Below are 27,155 nucleotides of genomic sequence, written 5' to 3'. Positions count from 1 at the left end.
TAAATACCAAATATTTGCTGTTTCTAAGCCTTAAATCTCAAAAATGTATTTTCTCAAACATGAGGGAACTGAATTCATGTGTTTTGTAAAACCGCACAAAATATTCAAAGAATGATAAATCAATTAACCACAGAAATTATAAGCAGATTAATTAATCAGGAAATAATTGAGCAGCCTCACAATACTCTAGTACATTGTGTTGTGTGAGTGCATATTTGCTGCTGTTGTGTGCATAAACACAGTGATCAGCTATTTAGATCAGACAATTCACAGATTTGTTTTACCATTTAAATTTGTCGTGTGTTTCATTATGAATGTAATTAGGTTAATAACAAAGCTCCTATTAATGAGAAATGAAATGTGTTATTGATATCAGTGATTCTGGCCTGGTATCACTTAGCATTGATTCCAAGTAAATACTTAACCTTTTACCAGACTCCTGTGATCCACTCCTCATCCTGCAGCTCCCTACTAGCAAAGGCTGAATTTCTGACCAATCATTGGCTGTCTAATTGCATTGTGGGAAATGAGGCCCCAGCTATGAGAAGCCAATAACTGTGGAGTTTTATAGAAAGTAGATCTTTTTTTTTTAAATAGAGCGTCACAAGTTATGATCTTAGAGGGTGTAATTACCAATAGGCTTACTATTTTAAGTTTGGGGCAAGCAGATCTATCCCAAACATAATTGAAACATATCACAAAATGTATATAAATAAACATATACATCATTGGCCCTTGAAATAAGTTCCTAATAATCATAACACATGGCTTTTCTCTACGTAACACAAGCCATATTCTTATTCAATAGTTTTTAGTAGTAGGTTCATAGTAGGTGTGATATTAAGAATGGATCAAAAGCTAGTTTCATCCCAACTTGTATGTACATCTCAAATTCTCTCTTTAAAATAAACCCATGACACAAGAGTTCGACAAACTATAATCACTGTCAATATATCTTTATTTCCTTTTAAGACTCTCACTAAAATAACGCATTTGTAACATATCTTAACAGAATATCCTCTTCTACATGTTTGGGTTTGAAATAGCAACTTTAATGGATAAAACAACATCAAAGTTCATGTAAAACACCACGTTGTTAAAAGTTCCCCTGAAAAGGGGAAAGATATTTTTTTTGTGACAAAAACCACGTTGGCATACAAAATACACTTTTTCACCGAACCGAATGAGCGCAATTGGAATTATGTTGAGCGGATTCTGCCACGATAGCTTTGACAAGGAAATCATAGCACTCGCATTGTGATGCTGCGATCGCATCACACAATGTTGTGAAAGAAATATGTGAAAAGTTAGAAACCATGAGGTTATCATCCATTACCCACCCCCCCACCCCAAAAAGTGCTAATTCACAGATTATTCAGAGCAAGCCATTTCTTACAGAACAAAAATAGACTGTATATGGAGAGGCTTCATGTACACCACGTTAAGACAGCGTGTTTCATACACAGTTATCCTCCAAAGTGCTTGTTGACGTCTGAGCAGACTAGAATAGAAAACAAAATGTACAGTACATTGGCCACGTGTTAGCTGTGTGTTATTTTATACAAATATAATACATTTAAAATGAATGTTGCTTTATACACATTCCTATACGCACTTTAAAATCATATCAATAAAACCTGTTACTTCAGCTTGTTATTTAGACGTTAAATAAAATATATATAAGCCATAATTTTCTTGAGCATGCCCTCTCTTACTGTTATTTTTCAAAAATCTCTAAATATAAGACAAAAATCTGCGTACGATTAATTTGTTCCCTTTTAAGTCTGCAAGAGCTGCTTGCAATAAATGAAACAACCAATGATGGCGACACTGCGGAACCCCAGCAGCAGCAGCAGCAGCCTCACTGCACACTTCCTTTAGCAGCTTCCTGGAGGTTCAAACAAACACACTTTCAATGCAACAGTCTGTTGGTCTGGCAGAGGTTTAAAGTGCGGTTCTCCTTTGGCCCCGAATTGATGGAGATTCCGATGTAAACCAGTGGTCAGAATCCCTCGTAGACCCCGGCCTCTGATCTCAGTGCAGCCTGACAAAAGCCCTCTTGACCCAGAGCCTTGGACAGCAGTCTGTGCCCGCGGGGGGACAAGCAGCCCTGGCCGGGCAAATATCCAGCCATGGCTTTACCAGATCTTGTGGGTTTAGGCCTGGGAGCTGCGTAATACTCCTTCATGTGGTCGTATTGTGTTGGCCTGACTTTAGTGCTCTGAGTCCTTCTGTTGAGCTGAGTCGATAGGGATCCCGGATGTTCGGCATCCAGAGGGGATTTGGCGTGGTGGTGATAGTAGTGGCGATTTTCTCGGGTGCTCTGTGACCGCCCGGGTCTCCTGAGGATGCTGGGCTTCACAACCCCAGGGTATTTGTTGGCAGCGTGGGTCATCATCGGTTGACCCTGGTCAGGACCTCGTGAGTGGCTTCTGTCCATGTGCTCCGTGTTCTTGAGGTGAGGACCGTCTCGTTCTGGGAGTGAGGGGATTTTACGAAGCGGTGCCTGATGCTGGGTTCGCCTTGATGGACCCACCTCTGCAGCTGACTGCTGGCCGCACGGCTGGCTAGTGGCGTCGGGGCCCGCGTGCCGAGACCTCATGGATGTCGGAGATGTAGCATCATGTTCTGTCCTGTCGGCGGAGAGGAGGCAGGCGTTTCCAGGGTCGGACTTACTCCTCGTGTGCATTATGTCTCTGTTTATCATGTCTGTCGGTGAGACGGGACTCTCATATGGAGAAACGGCTGGAGACGTGTTCTTACGTTTGGATTGACTCCGGACCGGCTGATATACGACTCTCTCAAAAGCGTCTGCGTCTCTCGTCTCGTAAACAACCGTGTCCCTGCTCTCTATGTAGAGCTCCCTGTTCACGGGGGGGATATGTTGCGGAGAGTAGTTGTAGTAATCTGATGGTGCGCCTTCTCTGCCGTTACGCTTGATATAAGAATGATTGTGTCGTGCACTGCTTTGCCGGTAGGGCTCTACATAATAGTGGGAACTATCTATTTGGTTCATATCGGAGAAGGCGGAGTAGCGGGGTTCAGCTCTTGTGTTGTCGAACTGCAGCCGAAGAGGGTGGATGCCGGTCTGGATCAGCCTCTGATAGGGCGCTTCTTGGCTCGTCTTCTGCTCGACGTAAAACAAGGTGTCCGGCGGCAGGACCTCAGTCCCTGCCAGCTCATAGTGACTAATCTGTGGGGCATGGAAGGAACGAGCCCTCCGGATGGCCGGATGCCCAAATACACTATCATCTGGCCTCTGCCATTGGTCCGGTTGCCTGTGGCAGCCACCAGTAAGGTGCTCTTCTCTGCGGTAACGTCTGTACTGAGGGGACAAAGGTTGCCTCAGACCTAAAGTGCTGTAGCGGCTTTCAGAGGATTGCCTGTACAGGCTTTTAGGTCCTGATAGGTGACGTGGCAGGGCGTTGAGCCGAGGGCAGTGAGGTGCGGGCATTTGTCCTGCTTGTACTGGCCAATGAGGATGATGATGATGGTGAGGATGATTACTGTAGACATCATCAACAATACCCAGTGGTCTGTCCTCGTCTGGGCTGTAGCTGTGAGTTGAGGAGGGTTGCACCGGCCGGGGAAAGACCTGCTCGATGGAGGCAGGCATGGACGTCTCGGCCAGAACAGCACGGAAATTAAAGACGTTGGTAGAGTCTGTGTTCACGTACACGGGAGAAGTTGTTGGGCTCTGAGCTGAGCAGACAGGTTGAGTGGGTGTTGAAACACCAACGCTCTGATAGGTGGGCTCTGCTTGTCTGATATCTCGAAGCTGCTTCTCCTCCCTCCGGTCCCTCCTCTCTGCACTGCCTTCCTCCAGACTGCCTGACCCGAGCGGGCTCACATTAGGTGTGAAATTGCAGCCGCTTTCCTGTGCGTCAGTGACCTGTGAAGGCCCCCCCGAGCGAAGGTGTGCGGCTGGGAAATGGACAGGGTGAGGGCAGAAGCGGGTCTCCACTGGGCCGTGCACCGATGACTGCCAGTGGGAAACCGAAGAGGAGACACGAGGGCCGCAGTACTCGTCAGGGTACATGTTGAGATCGAGAACGGAGGGCCGGGGCGGTCTGTCCTGGGCGTGGCAGGCTTCATGTCTCTGGAGCGGGTACGATGGGAAGTTGTTTCGTCTTTGGGAGACACTGCTCGCCTTCTGGGCAGATTCGGCCAGAGCCAGGGCCAACTTGCGGGCAGCACTCGTCGAGGGAGGGTGAGGAGGGAGAACAGACACTGAACTCATAAGTCTATCTGTTCCTGGGGAGGGATAAGACAAACAACGCTACAGTATGACAGGACAAACAAAGCTATGGTAAGACATGATGGGACAAGACACAGAAGCTTTCATAAGAAACTACAAAGTGCATTATTATATAAATAGAAATTAACTCTAAGGAGTAAATGTTGCATGATATTAAAGGGATAGTTTGCCCAAAAATGAAAATTCTCTCTTTATCTACTCGCCACTATGCCGATGGATGTGGTGGGGGAAGTGTTTGAGTCCACAAAACACTTTTAGAGTTTCAGGGCTAAACAGAGTTGCAGTCAAATCCAATACAATTTAAATAAATGCTTACGGATTCTTCAAACTTAAGAAAACAACAGAGGTAAACACAAAATGTCTCCATACTGCTCCGGGGGTGTCTAACCCTAACCCTAACCCTTACAGATCCAAGCATCTGTAAGCCCTGACATTCACTTTCAACTCTAAACGGATCATTTACACAATGTTTTTAGTGTAAATGGACGTTTTTTTTTACGTTTGAAGAATCTGTCACCTTTTACCTCAGTTGTATTGGATTGGTCTGCAATGCCGTTGACCCCTGAAAGTGTTTTGTGGACTGAAACACTTCAACCCAGCCCTCCATCCGCATTATGGTGAGTAGATGATGAGTGAAATTAAATATTTGGGTGAACTATCCCTCTACAGAGGAGTGGGACTGACCTGGATCTGGCAGGTTCTGTGCAGATTGGCTGAGGTCGGTCAGGGCCGATGCCTGGCTCGCCGTGCTGAGCGGGCTGCAGTGAGGGTAGGAGACTCTCGGCTGCTTTCCGTCTGCCGAAGGAGCGCCACGTCTCAGCACTGGGGGAGAAGAGGAGGGGAGGGGTGGCAGGGAGGTGGCTGCGGTCCGAACGTCTGCCAGTGTCTTAAATGACTTCTTCCTGAGTTTAGGAGACAGCGGCTTGGAGGAAACATTCTTCCCACCTTTACCGAGAACCGGGCTAATATCCGGTGACTGAGAGCAGCTGATGTAGTTGTTGGGAGAAGAGATTGGCTCAGATTCACTGGAGCAACCTGCGCTCTTCCTCTGTTTGTTTCCGTCCCTGTTGCGCTGCAGTCCAGGGGTCGCTGCAAGCTGACTGCACTGGAAAGACATGGGGTCAAAGTCCAGAGTATAGATGCCGGCATCCGGCGGAGAGAGGTCGAGCTCGTCCTCCTGGGGTGGAGGTGAAAGGGACGCGGCGGTGTAGCCACGATCAGCACCATGATGACTCTCATTGAGAGGGTGGGTTTTGTTCTCGTCTTTACTTCTAGGACGCCGTAGGTCATCGTTACCGAGGGCAGAGAGGGCCTCGCTGGTCGAACGAGGTCTGAGGGGACGGTAACTTGGAGGTTCCCCTGGGATTTAAAAAAACAAACATATGTTCAGTATAGACTGAATCTTAATAAACAGATGAAATAATCCAAGTGCAGAGAATGATCTGAGTGAACAGATACTGTACCTTCCACATTGTGCAAAGAGGTGAGTGATTCTTCACTCTTGGTTGAACGTAAAGTGCCGCCATCCCCTCGTCCGCCTGCAAGTGTTTCAACAACTTATTCATTCACGTTAAAAGCAAACATCACCTCTTAGAGAGCATGTCAACACATATGGTCTAATTTAAGGAGGTTGACAAATTATTTAAGAAAGGCAGAAAATAAAAAAAGCACAGGTTTTCTGGCGACTTTAACAGCAGCGGTGATCTGACCTGGCAGTGCAATGCTCTTTATCTCATTAGGCTCGCTGGGGTGTCGCTTCAGTTTACGTTTAGACAAAGAATGGGACTTGCCCAGGTGGAAAAAGGAGAGCCAGTTCCCCACAGGAGACTTCTTGGCCTTCGCAGGAGGAGGTCGCCTGCTGCTTCAACACAGAAACAAATCATCCTCGACACCTGTTGTCTCAGCTAACACAAGAACAAGTCAACGGACACCAGCAACAACAATGCAATTGTATCTATTATGTCCGCCAAGAAGGTTATGTGCTCGTCAGTATTGGTTTGTTGCACAGGAACTACCGCATCGAGATTTTGTTCAACATGTGCCAAGGAAACCCATTTTCATTGATATCCCATTGAACAAATCCTGGATTTTGAGGAAACAAATCTGACATAATTATTAGTTAAACCCCATTATAATATTCCAATCTGATTAATCATCTAGTCTTCAAGGGAGCCTTGAAAAAAAGTGATTACATTTAGTCTAAGGTGACACAAGTACTGTTTGTTGCCTGACTAACAGATCACAAACAAATTAAGTGTCAAATTCTCACTTTTGATTAATTTCAGATGTCAAATTTTGACATTTTAGACTCCTGAATGAGATGAATGACATCAAACTTGTTGTCCGTCTCTCCACTAATTTATAGTCAACTAATGATTTATTATTATTTATTATTTATTGCTCGCTCTAAAGCAATCTGATCGAATGGCTCAAATAACAAACAATGACATGTTGAGTAATAGGACAAACATAAATCTACCTCTCCATCGGGAGCTCGATGACCGTGTGGAACTTGCCCATCAGAGCTCCGGGTCCCTCCCCGACCTCGATGTAGTCGCTGTGGCTGAGGGAGGGGGTGGTGGCCGGGGAACCCAGCTGTGCCTGAGTACGAGCCTGGGCCTCCTCCAGAGAGAGCAGCTTTGTGGACGGGGAGCAGACCAGCAGGGACTTCGGTCTGGACATGGTGTTGTTACCTGGAGTGGGTGTGTTGGATTAAAGGCATTAGAGTTTCATACAACCCCTGATTTGTTTTATTTTCTGTTACCTCTTTTACTGGGGTAACTGGACATGACCTACCAGTGCTTTCCCTTATGATGGCGTTGAGTTTCTGGCTGAAGAGCGCCTCCGTGTTGTTGAGGATGAACTCCACCACCACCGACTGGATACGCACCTCCATGAACGCCGCCGTGCCACTGAAACAGGCCGACTCGATCTGTTTGGACCTGAAACACCACAACCCATTTGAGTCCTCTGCACCACTGAGACATGCCCCAGTTCACTGCCACAGAAAGCCTGACAGAGTGAAGCGGCAGTGCCAACAGGGCGATACGTGCAGAAAGATGATGATGTAGAGGGGTACAGTCACCTGAGGAGGTTAGGTGCCCAGACGATAGCCAGGTTCTTAGTGTGCATGCTAGTGATGGGGCTGAAGGTGGCCAGGCGCGACAGATGTCTCATGAGGAACTCCAGAGTCCTGTCGACAGAGAAATGCAACTATTTAAAATAAAAGTCACCTGTTCATTTCAAAATAATCAATTGTAGACGATGGGAATGTAAAATTCTGGGTCATAGGGGAAGGTCACCAACACAGCAAATCAGAAGCAGATAAAAACAAAACTGGTGAGTTCAGTGTATCCTGTAGGAGAATTAATGTCACATTGCAGGAACTATGTTTAAAGTGTTGATGAAGAGCAGGACTGTTGTGTATCACATTGTATGTATAGGTTGTGATAGTATATATTGGTCTGAATTGGTGTCTTTTTGTGTGATTTTGGTGTGGTGATGGTTTTCGTTTTTATAGTTTTTTGTCTGTTCTTTTCTGAGTTATGTTTAGTCTCTGTTTCTGTTTTTTAAGTTCCTACGCATCACTCCCTTTTTCTAGAAATCAAACATTCCCCTACCAAGCCACCAGGATGCAGCAGTGAGCATCAAACCTGACCTGTAATGTGGAGGAGGCAGCTGCTGGATGACATTGTGGATTTTGACCAGCCTCTCCTCGTCCGTGGCTGCAGACACGGCCTCCTGTGTCGACAGAGGACAAAAAAACACACATCACCGAGAGGCCGATATCACAGCAGAGGGAGTCGTCTTAAAATTCCCGCTCTCTTTAGCTTTCTCCTTTATATTCACAGCAGCCAGTGTTTCATCTTAATCTTCAATTTGGTTTCAGCATGCACATCCCCTGCTGTTCCTGGAAAGCTCAGTATAATGCAGTGACCTCATTCTGAGCAGCGCTTCAAAAAAAGCCCAATTTCTTAAGTAATTTCTTTGTTTCTTTTTGTTATCCCTAAGTAACCATAAATTTGTGCTACAAAACTTTTTCTCCTCACATTGCTTGGCAGCGACGCCAGTTTCTATTCCTATGAATTCAAACCCATCTCCTTAAATCCATGCCCCAGTTTCCCTGCTCTGGTTCTTACTGAGAATCTCTCGTAGAGCTGGTAGGTGAGCAGCGGGTTGGGCAGCTCCCTGAAGTACAGTTTGCAGAGGGAGCCCACGGAGTGGATGTCCTGTCTGAAGACCTCTCTGCTCAGGTCTGGGATCTGTTCAGAGTCAAACTCGTGCCTGGAAGGAGACAGAGAGAAGAATAATTTATAGACAACAGTGTGGGAAGTCATCCTACCGCCCTTCTGTCAGCATGAACGCTCGAGAAGAAGCTACTTTTGGTCATTTGCACCAATTTGTACATACAGATTTCCATCTCTGTCATTTCTAATAATATTCTTCCATACTCGTTGAGAAATGAATGTCCTTAACGCCCTTAAGAGTATAAACTGTGAGAAATATCAACATGTCATTAGGTATTTTTCATTTTCCTTAAACAACAAACCAGTCAAAACGTTTTTATATGTGAGCTTCTTTATAATTGGCTGTCAGCTCCACTTCAGACTGTGTCTCCTGTTTATGTAATGGGATCTGATGCAAGGATATTTCATTAATTCCACTTGGCGAGCATAAAAAAGTCATTTCAGCAATTCAACTCGCACAATGTGACTCAAACTGTATTTGATGGACCTTACAGAGAAGTGTCTCAACAACCAAACCACTCTTAACAACATCCATCACATTGATGATGAATCTATTTTTGCTTTGTATCAGTGCTTGTTAGTACATCATGTTAACCAGGGCTTCTTTAAGTTTAAACAAATCAAATTAAAGTTATTTAAGACCATAATGAATGATATGTCAAACCTGTCAAGTACAATAGATATGAAGGATTATGTGAGTCCAAGAATTATTTATACTTCCTCAAATAAGGTGAAGCAGCCTCATAGAAAATAACCCTGGAAACACCACAGGCAGAGACAGCAGGTATATCTCGTCTTTCCCAAAGATGATACAAGTGCACAGAGACTCAATCTGACCGGGGTGTTTGAAGACGATCAGTTAATAATCACAACAGCAGAATAACAAAAGAGACACAAACCTCAGTTTCTGGATGTTGGAGGAGATTCCAGATAATCTGTAGATTCCGTCCACGACTCCATTTTTCTCTATGAAGTCAGCACAGCACTTAACGACCTGTGGAACTGAAGGACACAACAAAGAGTCAGGAGAACTGTTTCTGTAAAGCACAAACACAGGGCTGTGTGAGCACTGTGCCACAATCAGTTTAGGATTTATTTACACAAATTCCCTGTGGTTTAGTTTTAGTGAATCCAGGTAATCCAATGAGCCTGTCGCTGTAAACTCACACTACTGCACCAAATGTGCATTAATCAGTTTAGCAAAAAGCACCATTCATTCCTGTTAGAGTAAACATCTTAAAGATGTGCAGGCGAAATATAAACTGGCCTCTGCATTCTCGATCCAGGCCTGTAGAGGCAGCAGATTCACTGGAAAGTCCCTTCATGAGGTATTTTCAACTTCTGAACTTTCAGCTGATAAGAATTACGCAATGAAAGTTAAGAATATGACTAAAAAAGGAAGTAGGAACAATTTACCCTCATGTCCTGAGTTGTGGAGATGTTCCCCCAAGTCACAGCCGAACACGCGCTCCCTGAGGATCCCACGCTGCCGCAGCTTCTGTGGCGGCGGCCGGGACTTCATGAAAGACCTCAGGAACGTCACCAGCTTGCCGTGCTTCTTACACACTGATGAAGATGACACACATAACAGCCACTTTAAATCAATCCGACTGTTTTTCTAGCAGTGAAAGCTAAATAAGTCATCAGCAGCCGGACAGACGCACACTGAGGAGTACCTGGCTTCGGCACAGAGCTTTGAACACTGGGGGGCATCTTGTCATTTATCAGCTCGACACAGTCGCAGGGGAAGAAGCCGACCTGAGGAGAGAGGATGAGATGAGAGAGAGAGAGAGAGAGAGAGAGAGAGATAGGGAGAGAGGGTGATAGACATGTAAGTTCAAAATGCCAGTTTGGGCGTTCAGTGCTGCAGGAGACTCTTGTGGGGTGAAGGTGCAGAAGTAGGTCAGTGAGCATCAGGGTACAAGTCGCCTCAGGCTGAAAATCCCCTGCTTTATATTCTTATTGTGTCAAACCTCCTCCGGTGCAGATTCTATTTGCTACGCTGATTTTTGAAATATGTGGATTCAAAAGGAACAAATGGGAAACCAGGCAGTGTGAATTCTCTGGTCTCCAGCATGTCAGTGGATTGAAGCTGTGACTGCAGCAGATGGTTCACCTGAAAGCCGTGTTTCCCCCTCCACCAGCCCGTGTCTTCTTTAGGAGGCATGTCTATCACCGACACGATGTCCCCGACCTGCGTCACAGTGAGAACAGAGCGATCACAGCCGAGCACATTCAAAAATACGTGACGATGGGGATCAGGTATACGCATGTGCAAACCCTCCACTGAAATATGAATGCTCACACATGAAAGAGCTGGCGACAGATAATAAAAATGGGTGACTGGTGATGAGCGACGTGTCTTTGAAGGTTTACCTCGAAGGTCAACTCGTCGCTGGCCTGGGCCGCGTAGCGTTTGGTGACGTGGGCGGCGGCGATGGCGGGGACATTGATGGAGGCCTCTTCAGTCACCAGCAGATGGTTTCCCTTGTTGTCGATCTGAAAGCAAAGTGTTGCCTTTGAGGTAATGTCCTCAGCACAGTTTGATTTCATGTCTTTTCGAGCTTTGAAAGACTGGTATCAGGGAGAGGCTGCTAATCTAGTTTCATTCATCACTTGGACATAATATTGATTTTCATCGCTAGGCAGTTAACTGTGAGATCCCGTAAAACCTGACACCAAAGATGTTCCCTTCAGTATTTCCTGCTTTGCTTAAATTAAGAATTGGACGTCCCCAAAGTTGTCTGGAGATGAAACACACAACAATGCAAAAAGGTCGAAGCAATAACTTTTATATTCATATATATATATACTTAAACAGAATGCTGCTGCAGAGCATTTAACCAAATTAGTTTCTACCATAAAGTGCTTTGTAACTTTATTTTGAAAGATGCAATATAAACAAAGTCATTATTATAAAAGTTGACACCGACAGGATATACGATAAAGATACGTTTGTTATGATACTGTTTTGTCTAACCTTTTTTTTTTTATCATTTAATCAGCATAGAGCATTACTACTAAGAAAATGATATATTTAAAACAATATGTGGTCGATTTAAAAGAAAATCTTTTTACACCAAAGAAGACACAAGGGTTTTGAACTCATGCCCCCGTTAGTTAAAAAATTCAACAAATTAAAAACAGCAGAAACTCCCTTGAGAAAAAGCTCATAGTTCGAACATATAAATAAATAAAATAAACACGACGAAACAAATTTGTCCTGAGCTAAATTTCTATTTGTTTTCATCAGCTGCATTTACTTTCATTTAAAAATAAATCTCTGTATTAAAAAGTGAGAGCTAAACAACGGGGTCTATTTTCTGGAGAGTGAATAATGAGAGCTGATACCTCCATCCATGTCAACACCGGACCACAGTTGATCTTGTTGTCGGCGATGGCGGAGAAGCGGGACAGGTAGGTGGCCAACATATCTGTCACTGACTGAAGAGAAACAACAGTTTGTAATGCGACAACACAGAGAAGCAGTTCATTATATAAGTTATAATCTGTGACATTAAGTACTTTATGTGATAAGATCACAGATAAAGCCCGTGTATCTGTTCGGTACCTCCACAGAGTCCTTTAACGAGTCGTATCGTGGCAGCTCGGTGAGGTGGGAGTAGCGACGGTCATAGATACACAGATGTAAGTGTTTGTCCAGCACCCGGAAATCTTCGTAGGATCTCTTCACCAGCCAGTTTTTACCCTGAAGGACAAAAGAGTTGAAAACCACTGGAGACGATGTCTGACAATCTGACATGTTTCACGCATGCAGCACGTGATGGTACCTGGCAGGTGATCTGGACCAGTAAGACCAGCTCATTGGAGTCCGGACCAGCCTTTGGTCCTTCACTCGGCCCCTCGGCGAAGGCCAACTACCAAAGAGAAGGGCCAGTTAAAAAAGAAGGAGCTCATATTCAGACGGCCCCTATTCTAAATAATGGATGCGAATAGTTAAACAGACCTTTTTGTATGTGACCTGTGAAACAAGAAAAACCCTCATGTCCAACCCCATTTTGCCATTAAATAGTAAAACCTCTTTAGAGAATAGAAACCTTTAAACTCCAGCGACACTAGAACTCAGAGCGAGCATACCGTACCCTCTCTAGGAAATCCACATTTAAAATAGAAATGCACCAAATTGCAGCCAGACCTAAACATGCCGGATTTTTTCCCATCAAGATCCATGAATTATTCTCTAAGAAATTAAGGAAAATGTTGAAAAATGCCCCATTTAATAAAGTAAAATTTCATGGGTTCTTCCTTGGGACGTCCACCACCCTTACAAAACAATATCAGAGGAGTCATTTGAGTAGGTTTTGCGTAATTCTGCTAACAACCAACCAAACAAAGGTAGAATGGAATCATAAACCTCCTTGGCAGTGTCAACAATTTCTTGAGAAAAGGATGGGTGGACACTTTTAGAGAAATAGGATACATTTCTTATTTTGTAATGACCTCCTTTACATTTCCTGACAGATGTGTTAATGGATATGCCAGCATGATGAAGTTTTTGGAGTAAATAAGTATTTTTGCTCGGCTGCCAACACATTGGTGATTCATATTCTCACTTCTTCATAAATCCTGCACCATGAAATGTATAATACATAAGCTGCTGAGATGTATGGGGGTGCTTGGAGGCGTCGCAGATACCACACAGGTTTCTTACTGGCCTCGCTGATATTCTATACACAGATCAAAGCCTGGCAGGAGTTTGGGAATACGTCGATCGACATTAGTGAAAAACGACACTTCAAAGACCTGGAAGCAAAGTGAAGTTCTGGTTATTTATAACTTCAGCGCATCCACACACACACACAGACACACACACACACACACACACACACAGTTACACAACACACAGCGACCTAGTTACTGCTCAACACTGATACACCAACACCAGACCCACAAAGAACCAAGGAGTGAGAATGTGCTGTTTGACTAAGTCGTGATGAAAGAGCTGGGATTTGTTGGCAGGAGCTGTCCAATCCGAACAGCTAAATTAAAGTACTGGCATGGGGGGGTCAAGAGGCCAAAGGGATGATGAGAAGCAGGATCACACAGAGAATTACGGATACAAAAAAAAGCTTCTTTTATTGAATTAACAAACAAACAAAGAAAAAAAAGATCCGGTTTCAATATGAAATGAAAAATCTTAGCATTTCCTTGATCATCACTTCCTCTCTCTGTGATGCTCACACCTCAAAGATCCCTCCCCCTCCACAACGTGCAGCCAAACCCCCGCACACTGCACGGGACAAATATCTGCATCGAGTCACTTATTCATAAATATCTGCAACCAGGAGCTGAATATTAATACGTAATCACCCACACGTACTTGTTACCTGCCACTAAGGCATCTGGCATATCCATCCGCAGCTGGAGGACGTGGCTCTGCCCCTCTCTCTCTCTCTCTCCTTCTCTCTTTGTGTGCAGCTGCAGTCAGCTCCTCCAGCGAGACCAACCCCCGGCCGAGGGCAGCCGGGTCTAAACGTCGCTCCTCGCTCGCCCTGTCTGCCGTCCCCTGTCTGCCGTCCCCTGTCTGCCGTCCCCTGTCTGCCGCCGCACCTTAAATGCTCATTGACGGGGGCTGTGGATCACCGCGCTCTCACTGCGCTATTCAAGGCAGAAAATATGAGGAGAGGATGCTTCCCAGTGTTCGTCTTACCCCCCTTCCTGCCTCCCTCATTCCATCCCCCCCACCCCAACCCCTCCTCCTCCCTCTCCTCCACTCTGCCTCCCTCCCCCCACATCACCATCCTGCCCTCCCTCCCTCTCACTACTACTTCCTCCTGTGGGAAAAGTGGGCTTGGCAGTGAATGGGATCCACACACACACACACACACACACACACACACACAAACACACACATACACACAGATGCACAGGCTCATCCATCACTCCGGGGCAGAGAAGCTCGAGATAAATGGACGAGCCTTCTTCATTTCAAAACAATTCTCATTCATTCCACTCTCAAGGCGAGACTGGAGATAATCTGGAGAGGAATCTGCCGGGCTGCAGACAGAGACAGTCGGCTGTCCTTGTGCTTTTCTGTGTGCAGGGTACATGAGACCTGATCAGTACCCTCCCTCCCTCCCTCCCTCACTCCCTCTCAGCCTGCCGCCACGGTCTCCCAATGTGCAGACAGGCAAAGGCATCATGGGAGATACCATTCAAGAGGACTAATCTCGCAAGATTCAAAAAACCAACAGACCCAAATAAGAATAAATTGCAGTGGCGTGTGCCTGCTCTGTGTCCGTGTGTGTACGCACAGGCAGCGTGAACAGATTTCCGCATCAGTGACTCATATTTCTCGTCCGGCTCAGCTTTCCTTGTCCCTGTGGATCCTGTCAAGGTCACTGATACCGATGCCCTGCTCTCTCATCCCCTTCACACTGACGATTGAGCCACACAGGTTCTCACAACCGCAGCCGGACGTTTACCCAACAGGGTGAGCCCGACCGTGGGTTCAAGTCCCGTCCTGCCCGCTGCACTGTGGTCCATTTAATGGCACACGTGGGGGATGCAGCCCCCTCAGCGAGCGTGCACTGCTCCAGCTCTTCAGTGTTAAACTGCTGCACAGGCGGCTGCTGGTTGTGGAGGGAGGACTGCTGCACTCTGCTGGCCAGCAAACTGAGCTGCACCCGAGCCTAACCAGGCGGGTAAAAGCCACTTCCACACATGACTGAGCAACTAGTTTAAATTCACTGCTACTCATCACTAATGCAAATATGGACTCGGGTGATCATCTGTCATTGATAGATGAATGTTTCGGTTTTAAACAAAATGGAGGACCAGTTTCTAGAGTGACGATATTTACCTTTGCCAAGATTATGTTTCCACCCATGTTTTTCTAATGTTTTTTTATAGGTCTACTTCTTTATTTGTTTGCAGGATCATGCAAAAGCCACAAAACCGATTTCTGCTAAACTAAGTTTTCAGGCATGGGGCCTGTGAAGAACCAATTCAATGTTAGTGCGGATTAATTAAGGGGAAGATTCATATTTTAATCATGTTTTCACTCCTGTCATCTTGTTTGTTGGTTGGTTTGTAAGATAACGCAAAAAAGTACCTGATGGATAACCATGAAACTTGGTGTCAGGATGCCGTGTGGTTCAGGGAAGAAGCCATTCAGTTTTGGTACAAATCCAGATCAGGGAGCGTGTTCAGGAATATTTGAATTTCTTTCACGTTTCAAGATTGGATGTTTTTCATAATTTTGAATGCCAGATTTTCACAAATCTGGCATTTTATTGGACTGATATTTATGAGTGTGTGGCTTGATTGAATTCAAGGGGACTGTAGGGGCTTGGTGGAGGTATGTGCTCAAAAGAGTTTAGTTTTAATTTTTGTTAACTATGTTATATGACAAATAAACAATTTAGATCATCAGACCTATTAACTTTTTCTTCTAAATTAACACTATTAAATATAGAAAGTGATATGTATGATATAGATGTGTTTAACTGAGTGCCTTTCTAGTTTGGAAGTTGTCCACAGTATAGTATTTACTGCTATCTACACTCAGTAGTAATACAAGTGTATTCTCTCCCCTATTGTGTTTTTTTTTCAGATTTCGAGTGAGTCACCTCAACTTTAGTTTCTAGGTAGACTCAGCTGTTTATCCAGGAAACTACTACTAGGTTGGATTTAGTCACCGACAGACATCATCAATGAGATAAAAAAAGGCTTGTTTACAGTTTTACAGAGGTTTGATCGATGGGACTTTAATATACTATTAATAATATTCTGTAATAGACCCGTCCTGATAAGGCAACACACTGATACTACTGACATATTGAAGGTGGGACTCTCCAGAAAAGTCAGGGACACTTAACCAGTTGCCACTTTGCATTTCCAGAGTCAGGGGGTTTTGGCGGCTGCACTCTAGCCAAAGTAACAAGCTCTAAACTAAGAAAACATTCTGATGCAGTGCAAGTTTTAAGTTTTTAGTTTTCTCACCTGAACGTTGCCAAAGTCAACAGTCTCATAGTGGAAATGGGCGCACTCCTCCAACCTGGGGAAGTGACCTTTGGGGAACGTCAGCCTGAATAACACACAGCACAACAGCAGCACATCAGTATTCAACACAGTGTCAGGGTGATGGAGAGAGAAGGAGACATGAATGAGAGCAAGAGAGGGGAAAGAGGGAGGGAGAGATTGGTCCTGTGTGTGTGAGAGCTGTGTTAGCGCCGCAGCTGGCTGACTCTGTCTGTGTGAGTCGCGCCCATCGTTTTATAGGTCCTCATTTCACTGGCCTGGATAGGAGCCCTGGTTTACAGCCCATAATAGCAGCACCACTGTCACAGGGAGCACCTACTTCTTCATGTTCTTGACCTTCATGCTGGCCGTGCTGACGCAGGAGCGCAGGAGCGGCTCGGCTGGAGGCTCCGCGATATCATCGCTCCCCACCTGCCAGACGGGGAGAGAGAGAGAGAGCAAACATCACTAAGTGTCACAGGGTAACTGTTGAGGCAGAGATTACATGTTAGAGTAACTGTGTTGATCATTAAACCATGACTGTGCAGCGAAAGAGACAAGAAGCAAACGTCTGGTGTCTCAGTGAATTTGGGTGTTTGACACCTAGATACACAGTAGATAATAACAGACAATGTGTTATATTGCACTAATGTTATTACAAGTTAAACTATTATGTTAAACTGTGTGTTCCTATATTAAGATGTAATTTCATGCTAATTCCCACCAACTCTTTACACACAATGATGTTATCTCATTTATGGGAGGTGCTGATTTTAGGGATTGTTCCCACTTATTTACCTGGTGATTCAGACACTCCTGAGTACATATTGAATTAAATTACTGATTTATATCATTATTTGCTATTACACGTAACGGAAAATATTGTTTGGAATTTAGTAACGACATACATCCATACATACACGCTATATTAACATATCTACATTTGTTTCAGAAAATGAACTTGAATTCCATTTTTTGCAAACTTTCCCGAAAGGATTAAGCAGCAACTTCTACTTTTCTCCTTAATTTTAATTTCTTGTCCTAAAAGGGTAGAACATCATAAATATGAAAGATCTGACACTTTAATGCAGCAAGGCCGAAACACACCAATATTTCAGATTGATAACTAATCAATCTTGCCATTAAAACTAAAAACGTTAAAATGTCTATAAAAACACTGCACTTGGGCGCCTATTTTGTTGATATACGATGATAATGTTTTTCTCAAATTATTCTTATGTTGTAATACTAGGGTTAGGGTTAGAAAGCATGATACATTTGAGCTATTTATATATAATGCAGCTGTAAAATGATATAATCCTTTGTCATTACAATGTTATGCTAATATTACATTATTCTATTCTGTAACTGTAATGTTTTAGCTTGTTATGCTAATGTAGGTGTTTTTGTACTGTAATGTGTGATTTGTTTCAGATTAAGTTCATATTATGCAAAGTGAGCGTTAAGTGAAGGGAAATAAGGCAAATAATGGTTTTATAAATATATGTGCGGCCTCTACTTTTTCTACATGTTTGTCTATAAGTATTATCATTAAAATCGGTATTGTTTATATCTGTTTAAATTACATTCGATAGTTTGTGGAGATGCGACGGGTCTGCAAGATGATGTACAATTTGAAATCTAAATAAAAAAAGCTTATTAAAGAAAAGAGCATGTGTAAAAATGTACTGTACCTCACATTAAACAACGGGAGGTCAGTTCCTGTTCACTGCAGTTTTCAGACACAGCATCACACTCAGGTGAGATGTCCTCAAATCCAAATTTACACCCGTCCACACTTTTCTCACTGTGAGTAATGACTCTTGTGACTGCCTCGTGACTTTAGTGAAATCACATTCTGTGAACTCATCGTGTGAATCATGACAAATGCATCCTCGTGGAAGAAAGATGACATGTCCATCGGTGTATGTATGTCTTCTTTTCTGTAGGTCATGAGTCAGAAAGTGTGTGTGTTTGTATGTGTGTGTGTGTGTGTGTGTGTGCGTGTGTACCATGGCAGTGGATGTCTCCTGTGGCTGTTTCTTCTCTGGAGGATTGTTGTTGCTGGGTTGAGGTAAGGCGTCGTCGTTGTCTACGTCAGCTGATGGTTGCACATCTCTGCAGAGGGACACAGGTCAGGAATCAAACTAAAGAAGTGACATGCCCTTATCCATGTATTGAGAGGTTTTAAAAAAGCCTTGTAGTTTGTTTTAAAACACACCAGGGGGAGCAACTGAGGGGGATGAATTCAGTAAATGTAGCTTGAGAAATCATGAAATTGTAACAGCAAGACACAGAAACATGTTATACTTATACTGTGGTGTTTGAGACTGTGGCATTACCAGTAACATATAAGAGTATAATCCTCTGTACCAATCATGGCTAGATGGGAGTAAAATGCAGTGAATTCATCCTTGGGTAAGTCTGCAAAATGGTTGCATCTTCCGTGAGGTCAAAAAAAAGCCACGGCGCCTTTTGTGTGCGCTCAGGAAAAGCAAAGCTCGTCTATTCAGATAATCATAAAGGGAATCCACCCACGAGGGAGCGCTTCACAAAAAACCTCCACTTGAAATGTGACTCAATGTACACAGGAGTGGAGGGTGAGGTCCATTCAGGTCAACGTTTATGAGCAGCAAAGAGAGGAGAGAGAGACAGGCCTCGGATTTCATCAGCGAGATTCGGGCGTGATGAGATCAGGACGACACAGAAGGACAGTCATCTGTGACACATGTGAATTCACAGGAATCTGAATGAGCTTCGACCTGAGGGAGGTTTACAGTTTTCCTTTATGGCTCTGAGAACAGGGTCATGTCTTAACCCTGAATATCACATCACTCTGTCTTTTTATTCATGTAGCATCTCATTCACACATGCATATAAATGACCAGGGAGGCAGGCACGCAGCACTTACACATACATCTTATCGTGTGCACGTGTATCCTTTTACATAATTCACATCAGCTGACACAAAGCTAGGGAAAAAGAGAGTAGCTCACCCCTCAAGGACGTCACCACTTCCTGGTTCTCCCCGGGGTCCTGAAGCAGCATCCTCAATCACCGCGGCAACCACACATCCAGCCTCCATGATGCCGCCCTGCTGCAACAGCCCGCTGTAGAGAAACGTGAGTGGGAGGGAAACAGGGAGTCAGTGCGAGGGAAAGGGAGGTGGGTGGGTATAAGAGGACAAGATGGGAGGATGTAGAATGAAGCCGCCCGACAGTAACCCACATGAGGCTGCATCGTGCCCGACTCAAGGCTAGGATCCACGGAGCCCAGACTGTAATGAGCGATGACATCATGCTACAGTGAGGGGGCTGCTTCAGGGCTAATGTACGTCAGGCTGCAAATTCATGGGATGTTTTCATGAGAATATCAGATTCCTTCTATCACAGCCCCACTGCCATGTTTTATCTTTAACACGTTCGTATCCTCCTCAAAGGAAATGTCAAGACAGCAGCTTCAGTGCGTGTCGCTGGATTAAAATATACAGCTTTAATGTGGTTGTATTTGCTTTTAACGTTTTTAACGCTCAATGTTTTGAATGTTTTTAATGTTTCCCCATTTGACACACTTTTAGTATAAATTTTCTGACCAGTGTTTTAATAATAGTTCATCCCTAAATGAAATTCAACTCCCGTCATGTCAGGCAAAACCACATTGACGTTCATATGTTGTACAACACACACACCTGAATTAGCATTTACTGGTCCATACTAGCAATCCTCTCAATAAAGGTGTTCATGCACCCTGGCATATTTTCAAAGCTTTTGGATCTTTATAGGTTAAAGGGACCTAAAATACCCAGGTCTACAACCGGCTTTACATGATTTATTAATTGTAAATTCGAGCATTTTAAATATAATAACAGCTAACATGGAGCACATTTCTAAATAATGTTGTGTGGAATCAAATTGCTTCAAACTAGGTGGATCATATCTGATCCATTAAGAGACTGATACCGGGACAGCCCCTATCTCTCACCTTCTACCAGACTCCATACACACTACTACTCTTCTCTTTATGTACTGTAAACAAAGAGGAGAAATGTCCTGATGGAGTGAAACTAGATTCTCCACAATGCTCCTCCATAGTCTTCCCATAACTAGCGTCCAAACGTACGTGGGTGCTTAGCTATAGACAATGACCTCAGGGCATGTGGGCACAAAGAAGAGGCCCGGCTCAAACCCCAGAGGGCCAGCTACAGCACTATAAATACACGTCCAACATGGAGGTGGTTTAACCTGTTCGCTCCCTTGAGCAGGTCTGCTGAGCAACATGGACGTGATGGGAGTTACGAGTAGATTCATCAGCACCAAGCGCTGCTGTAGTAGCAGTTTCCCACCAGCCCCTCTGGCATTGAGCCCCATGGAGTTGCTGTTGACTGACTTCCACAAAGCCCCCTGACTCAGCAGAATGTGAGCAGGCAGACAGGAATACAGGCCGGATCGGACTCCACTCTATCCCCATCTCGTACTGTATCTCCTCTCTAATAGACACCACAACCTTGCCAGAGGAGAGCATGTGCATTACACAGGGAGCTAATTAATTGCCTGTTCAGAAAGTGCTGTTGTATAGGGGGGGTCGTTTGGGGAAACATTGTTATATGTTATATGAAGAATAATATTTTATTTATATTGCAATTTTAGAAAAATACACTGTTACAACGTGCTTAAAAGGTAATATACAAATATAAAAAAGTCACATTACAAATAAAAGTCATGAAAATACACGACCCAAATAAAGAAAATGAAAGGCAAACAGAATATTTATATAAAGACTAAGATATAGCAATAAGTTAAAGGAGGATTATACAGAAACAGCATTGAAGCGAAGAATGTTCTAAATGCTTGAAGCTACAACCTTAGAAGGATGGTCACCTCTAGATTTAATATGGGGTTGGGGAACAGATAAAATGCCAAGACGAGAAGATTACAGAGGCCAACAACTACAATAAGGGGCTCAACAGTTCTGATATATATGAACAGGCCAGATCATGAAGGGATGTGTATGTAATTTATATAGTTTTATAGGCCATAGTTTATTTGAGCAGAAACCAATGAAGGGGGCCAATAATTGGGGGGTGTGCGATTTACAACTACTTTCAGTTAATAGCCTAGCTGATTAAAATGCTATATAATCGTTTACATGTGTAGGAGGTGAGATTTTATTTGAGCGATCTGCAACAATTCCTGTAACGGAATTCAGACGGTCGTTAAGGGTGGTGAGGTTTTTGAATTTGAGAAGTAAAGCTGCATGTCATCAGGACAGAAACTATATGAGATACTGGAGGAGTTACGCAATGGGTGAAAGTATGTATGTGCGAATGAGACGAGAGAAAAGGAATTCTTCATAATATAATTACTGTCTCTTTGTATGACTCAAATATGGTGATTACCATTGCTAAATGTGTAATATTTTGACTATGTGGTGATAGCGGAGGACAGATATTTCCTGTGGCTGCATGCGATGATAAAAAACGTGGCGTGGTACACAGTACAATGGCCGACCTTGCTGATTGTACCACATCAGACAGCGAGTCTTTTCAAGTGTAGGAACATGTTGTACTTCACATTGCAGAGGAGGCTGAACTAGCTGTGAGCTTTAGAGCTGCCCGCCTGGCAAAGAAGTCATGGTCTTTTGTTTCTATCTGAAAGACCTTGCAGGAGATGAACTGAATACAGCAGAGAGGAAAATATACAAGCACCCCTCTGTCTCTGTTTGGAGTATTTTGGAAATGCGATTGTCACAATTGTAAAGAAAAGTCAGTTTTAGGAGGTGCTCTCACTCTGTATGTCGGTGACATGATCTAAGGCAGGGGGGAATTGGTGGCGTATGCTGACTTTGTTAAAAATCATAGGCAAGAAACAACAAAAGTATTTCGAACCAAGTAACAAAACATCTCATCATCTGACAGTGGTTTAAATTTAGAAGGCCTGGAACCAACACTGCACACGGCAGGAAATCATCTTTCCACTAACTCTTTATCAGTCATAGTCAACGTATTAATCTTAACCAATCCAAATGCAGGGATAGGAAAGACGTCTACCTGTCACACTTTAAAGGCGGATACGTTGTTCTGATGTCAGGAGCCTGGAGCAGCACAGAAAGATGTCTCCCTGCTATCTTATGACCTACATGCCGTTTTCAAGAAAAAATAGGGCAGCCTACACAATCTTGCACACACTGTTTATGAATCCACTTATCAGCAAGTGTGTTGACAGGAAGCATGGCTGCCTACATATTTGTAGCAAAAAACACACAGCAGATGTGTCGAAGTGAGTCACAAATGAGAGGAGGGAGGACGTACGGTTGAAGAAGAGGGACTATGAAAACTTTAATTTCACCTTTTTCTTCATCAGGGTTTGACAGCACAGACTCCAACAAAAACACAATTACATGCAACTGGCCCAAAGGAATTGCAATGACATCAAAAGACTTCTGGTAAACTGTTTAAGATCGACTGCAACCTCTATAAACAGATAATGCATGTGAATATGCAGAATCTGTAGGCAAGGGACCAGATTTGGGGGCTGGTTGGTCTTTTGGTTTTAACAGACTTTAGTTGCCCGCAGGTAAACAGTGCATGTGAGGAGCAAAAGCGGGTTAACACATTGACCAAAAAGATTCTGCTTTCAGCTTTTTCATTTATATGCATCCATGTGCAGATAGCTGTTAATAGAGATTAGTCCAAATGTCGTGTGGATCTAAAACGCAAACAGAAAATATCGCTCTTCGTGTTTATGTGGAGTAATATTAAACTTGTGTTGAGTCTGTGGACAGTAAACAGTGAATGGCCAATGAAAGATGGAGTCTTGGTCCGGATAACCACCGTCTACGCGGGAAGCCCCAAAATCTTGGCTGAATCTCTGAGAGGCTAATTCATCATGAGAGGATAGCCTATGAGCTACTAGATTTGGTAGATTGTATTAGGCCTTTTCTCAAAGCAGAGGTCCTTTGCTTATTTATGTTGACCAGCTAGTGGCTTTGAGTGAGTCATTTGCAGCGTGGGTAGTGTATAGATGGTTATTAGCCCTGCTTTAGCTGGAACTAAGCAGATTTGAGCAGTTAGACTGAGCCAAAAGAGCTGCGCAGCTGCGACGAAATGCAAAGTCGGTCGAAAATCCTTTGTGGGTTCATCTTTACGAGCCCTGCGTCTCCCCTTTCACATATAAATAGCCATATGATCTATGGTTAAACTAAATATTGATAAGTGCAGCTCTAACTGGACCATATCTTCATTTTGCTGCATGTCCCCAAGAAGAGGAAAGTTGGTTTTCATGCTCTCGCTCTTAGCTCTGGAATGGAGACAACACAAGCAGAGACGCAGTAGAGAAAGGCCTGCGGTTGCCATGGCAGCAGGTCTCCAGTCCATCGTGACTGGATGCTCCTCCAGACTGAGGATGAGGCAACACGAGTGCGAGGAGGGAAACAAAACCGAAGAGGAACCTTTGACCAAGGGCTTTGACAGATCATCACCATCAATCTGCCTGAGGCGGTGACGCAGGATTCAGACACCTGCTGCCGTCTGAGCCTGAGTCACAACCCAAAAACATTCCTAAAATCAACCATCTGTACTGAAGCTTGGTCACTTCCAGAGGGAGGAGGAGGTGTGTATGTGGGTGTGAGTGTGCGTGTGTGTGTGGAGGGGGTCATATGATCCTCTAATCTTCTTGAAATGTACCAGAGTGAGATTAACTTTTATTTCATCTGAGTCAGTGTCACCGCTCAATCTTTGTCCTGCAGCACTCAGAATCACTGTGATCCCAAATGAAGGGCAAAGGGCAGGGTGAACAGCAGGCCGATTAAGTTGTTGACAACAAAGACCCAAATATTTAATCAACAAGCTGGTCTGTCACCAAGCAAGACAACGTAGGGCTCACATTTCTTAAGTATAGGCCTAAATTTGCTACACCGCTAAAGCAACTGATGATGTGGAAAGAAAGTGAAATGTTGATTTCCTGATACAAATACTTTGGATAATGACAGTAGTGTTGGAGGATATACTCATGCTACTCTGCTACTGGCTCACTTACTCAATACTGAGTGTCACACAGATTCCCTCACGGTAATATGAGATCACGGTTGATGAATGCAATCCAATACAACATCCCTGCAACAGTTACTACCTTTGTGATGCTTATGTTCAGCTATGTCTGAGTTGGCTCAACTCTCTGGTGATTATTTCTGAGGCAAGTAATTGTGGTGAGGCAGTTATGGACTGCATTACAACATGTAGCTATTATTTCGTCCTTACACAGATTGTTATTAGTATCTATTGTGGCTATAGGCTTCAAAATAAAATGTAGGGCTCTCGATCAGTTGAATATCTGACAATATCCTAAAGCTAAAGTCAATGTCATGGCTTGTCAAAAAAAGAAATAACCAACAGTATTTAGTTCTATATTACAAAGGGCAAAGAACACTGCCATTGGTGTAACTGGAGAATTAGAATTTGGGGAATTTTTCGCTATACAAAAGACAGAAATAATAATACATTTCCCACGGGATTAATAAAGTATCCATCTATCTATCTATCTATCTATCTATTCAAATTTCCTTTCTTTTCTGACGATCCTGATCAATTCATCTTTTGAGCTCATTAGATATAACAAACTAGCTTTTATTGTGCCATCAACCAACTTATGTGTTTGTTTATCTTTCCCCACGAAAGGCTTAATAAAATGTTGTTAATGACAGTTGACAATTTACATTTTTATTTAAAATGTAGGACAAACACCCCAAACCCTTTCCTAAAGCAAAAGATAGCTATTTTTTTTGCTATAACTTATCTTTTTGAGGTAAATACTGATTTAACAATGTAATTACTAATTCAAAAAATTACACCTTTAGCATTGGTTTAGTTTTCACTGTGCAATTCTCTCTGCCCTCGGGGGAACCAAAGTGCAGGGAACTGAAGGCTCAATGTACGGCACAAAGAAAAATGAATCTGTCACTGTGCACCCAAACTGAAAGAGGATAGCATGTAGCTTTCCCTGCTAGCTAACATTAGCTTGACCCAGGTAACAGGAATTGTGGACACTGGAAAAACCAGAGTTACCGTGGAGACTCCAATCGTTACTGATTTATTTTTATGTCTAACTGCTAAACAATCATTTCTTTCTAGTATTAAATACGTTACGTTTACCTTTCATTTAGCAAGACACCTTCCAACAAACGGATGGGAACGTTTGCTTAAGAATGACCTGAATGAGTACTTGATTATCCATTATAGTTTCCAATTCAGTTCGTAAAGTGGTTTCAATGATATATCAAATCATTGTTTGAATAAAATACCCAACATGTTATTTTGGCCCCACACTAATGGAACCCAACATACAGCCTCAGAGAGTTTCATGAACAGTTCTTATATTTGCTCAGAGTAGACAATATAAATTAAAACCTTTAAAGAATATTTTACATTTAAATAAGCCTCACAATTGTAGCACTTGTTGCAGAGCCATTGTACAGTACTGTACAACAATACATGCAATACTGTACATGCAATACTGTTGTACAGTATTGCATTACATCATACAGGTCTACCCACAAACATGTTCCCACCCACTACAAATTCAGTGATTCCTAGAAAAAAAAGACTCAGAAATTCTCCTGACAGAAAAATAGTGTTGTCATAAGCTGTGGTGCAAACAGACACAAATCACCTGCTCCTCTACAGCTGACACAACCTGAGCCCGGTCACACTTGGATAGAGTTTACCACCGCTGTACTCTGACCTGTTGGGCCTGACAGATCACCAGGCAGCTGTAACGAGACACTCACCCACCTGTGTTTCCACTCTTGTGCGGACTTAGTGTTCCCCAGCACCTTACCCCCTCAAATGAACCTTCACAACTAAATGCCTGTAACACAACACTGATCCAAACCTAAATTTTACCTGGACATTAAACAACCAGTTTTGGTTGTGGGGACCAACATGTCCTCGCTCTGTAGGATCTAAACCTATGGTCCCCAACAAGGTGGAGGTACATACACACACACGTCCCCATGACTTCAGAAGATATTACGTTGGTGTCTTCGAGACTTCAGACCCTTTCATTAACATACACCTAAACCCAACATTAAACCAAACTAGACCCTAACCTTAACATACACCCAACCTTGACTTAAACCAAACCAGACCCTGCCTTAAATCTACAACTAAACCTAACCTTAAACCAAAACAGACCCTGGTACCTAAACCTGAACCTAACCTCAAAACATTAAAATGTAATGATTTACCTTATGTGGACTCCCACAGATTAAGGTCCCCACAACATGCCTAATACCTGGACGACACACACACACACACACACATTCTTAGATTGAAACGCATGTATATTGCAGAGGTAGAGTGACAGTCAGACACCAGGCTCACGCACGCAGCCTACCTGTAACCGCGCACGTAGCTCCACTGTGCCTCCTCTATGCTGCTCAGCGCTCAGCTCCTCGATCAGGGAACATGCTGTCAGCATCGCACAATCTCTGGACTGGACACACGCACCCACCCCCACACACCCACGGACACATACACGCAGTCAGGCTACAGCTGATCCGCGGAGGTCTTCACCATGAAAACTGGACCCGGCTGAGACATGGTTGAGGAAGCGTGGGAGAACAGAAACCGACTCACCACCTCCCTCTTTCTCTCTCTCTCCCTCCCTCGCTCT

The 27,155-nt window shown here is 43.7% G+C and overlaps 1 protein-coding gene across 2 annotated transcripts; it reads right to left on the bottom strand.

Annotated features, from left to right (window-relative positions):
- Positions 1-940: 940 nt before the first annotated feature.
- Positions 941-27,155, bottom strand: arhgap32a (Rho GTPase activating protein 32a). 2 transcript variants are annotated; one of them, XM_062385522.1, is made up of 22 exons: positions 26,877-27,155; positions 19,485-19,598; positions 18,501-18,606; positions 16,829-16,920; positions 16,471-16,555; positions 12,297-12,383; positions 12,077-12,214; positions 11,857-11,949; positions 10,882-11,004; positions 10,622-10,699; positions 10,182-10,263; positions 9,922-10,071; positions 9,405-9,507; positions 8,398-8,542; positions 7,917-7,999; positions 7,344-7,451; positions 7,055-7,200; positions 6,738-6,951; positions 5,968-6,119; positions 5,722-5,796; positions 4,943-5,617; positions 941-4,254 (listed from the first exon to the last, which is right to left on the bottom strand). In XM_062385522.1, the coding sequence occupies exons 2-22, from the start codon at positions 19,571-19,573 to the stop codon at positions 2,003-2,005; spliced, it is 5,076 nt and encodes a 1,691-aa protein (XP_062241506.1). In that variant the 5' UTR covers positions 19,574-19,598; positions 26,877-27,155; the 3' UTR covers positions 941-2,002. The 2 variants fall into 2 exon arrangements, with proteins under 2 accessions (XP_062241506.1, XP_062241507.1); XM_062385523.1 differs by having other exon boundaries at positions 5,968-6,116.

Source organism: Platichthys flesus, chromosome 4 (genome assembly GCF_949316205.1).
Source record: "Platichthys flesus chromosome 4, fPlaFle2.1, whole genome shotgun sequence".
Lineage (NCBI taxonomy): Eukaryota > Metazoa > Chordata > Actinopteri > Pleuronectiformes > Pleuronectidae > Platichthys > Platichthys flesus.
Note: the sequence above shows the minus strand (reverse complement) of the source record. Positions and strands in the feature narration are given on the sequence as shown.

Excerpts from the sequence above, each read along its gene's own strand:
- arhgap32a (XM_062385522.1), bottom strand. The coding sequence starts at position 19,573 with ATGGAGGCTGGATGTGTGGTTGCCGCGGTGATTGAGGATGCTGCTTCA. Across the intron at positions 11,950-12,076 it reads CGTTAAAGGACTCTGTGGAG|TCAGTGACAGATATGTTGGC; the intron begins GTACCGAACAGA and ends GTTTCTCTTCAG. Across the intron at positions 5,797-5,967 it reads AAAGAGCATTGCACTGCCAG|GCGGACGAGGGGATGGCGGC; the intron begins GTCAGATCACCG and ends AAACACTTGCAG.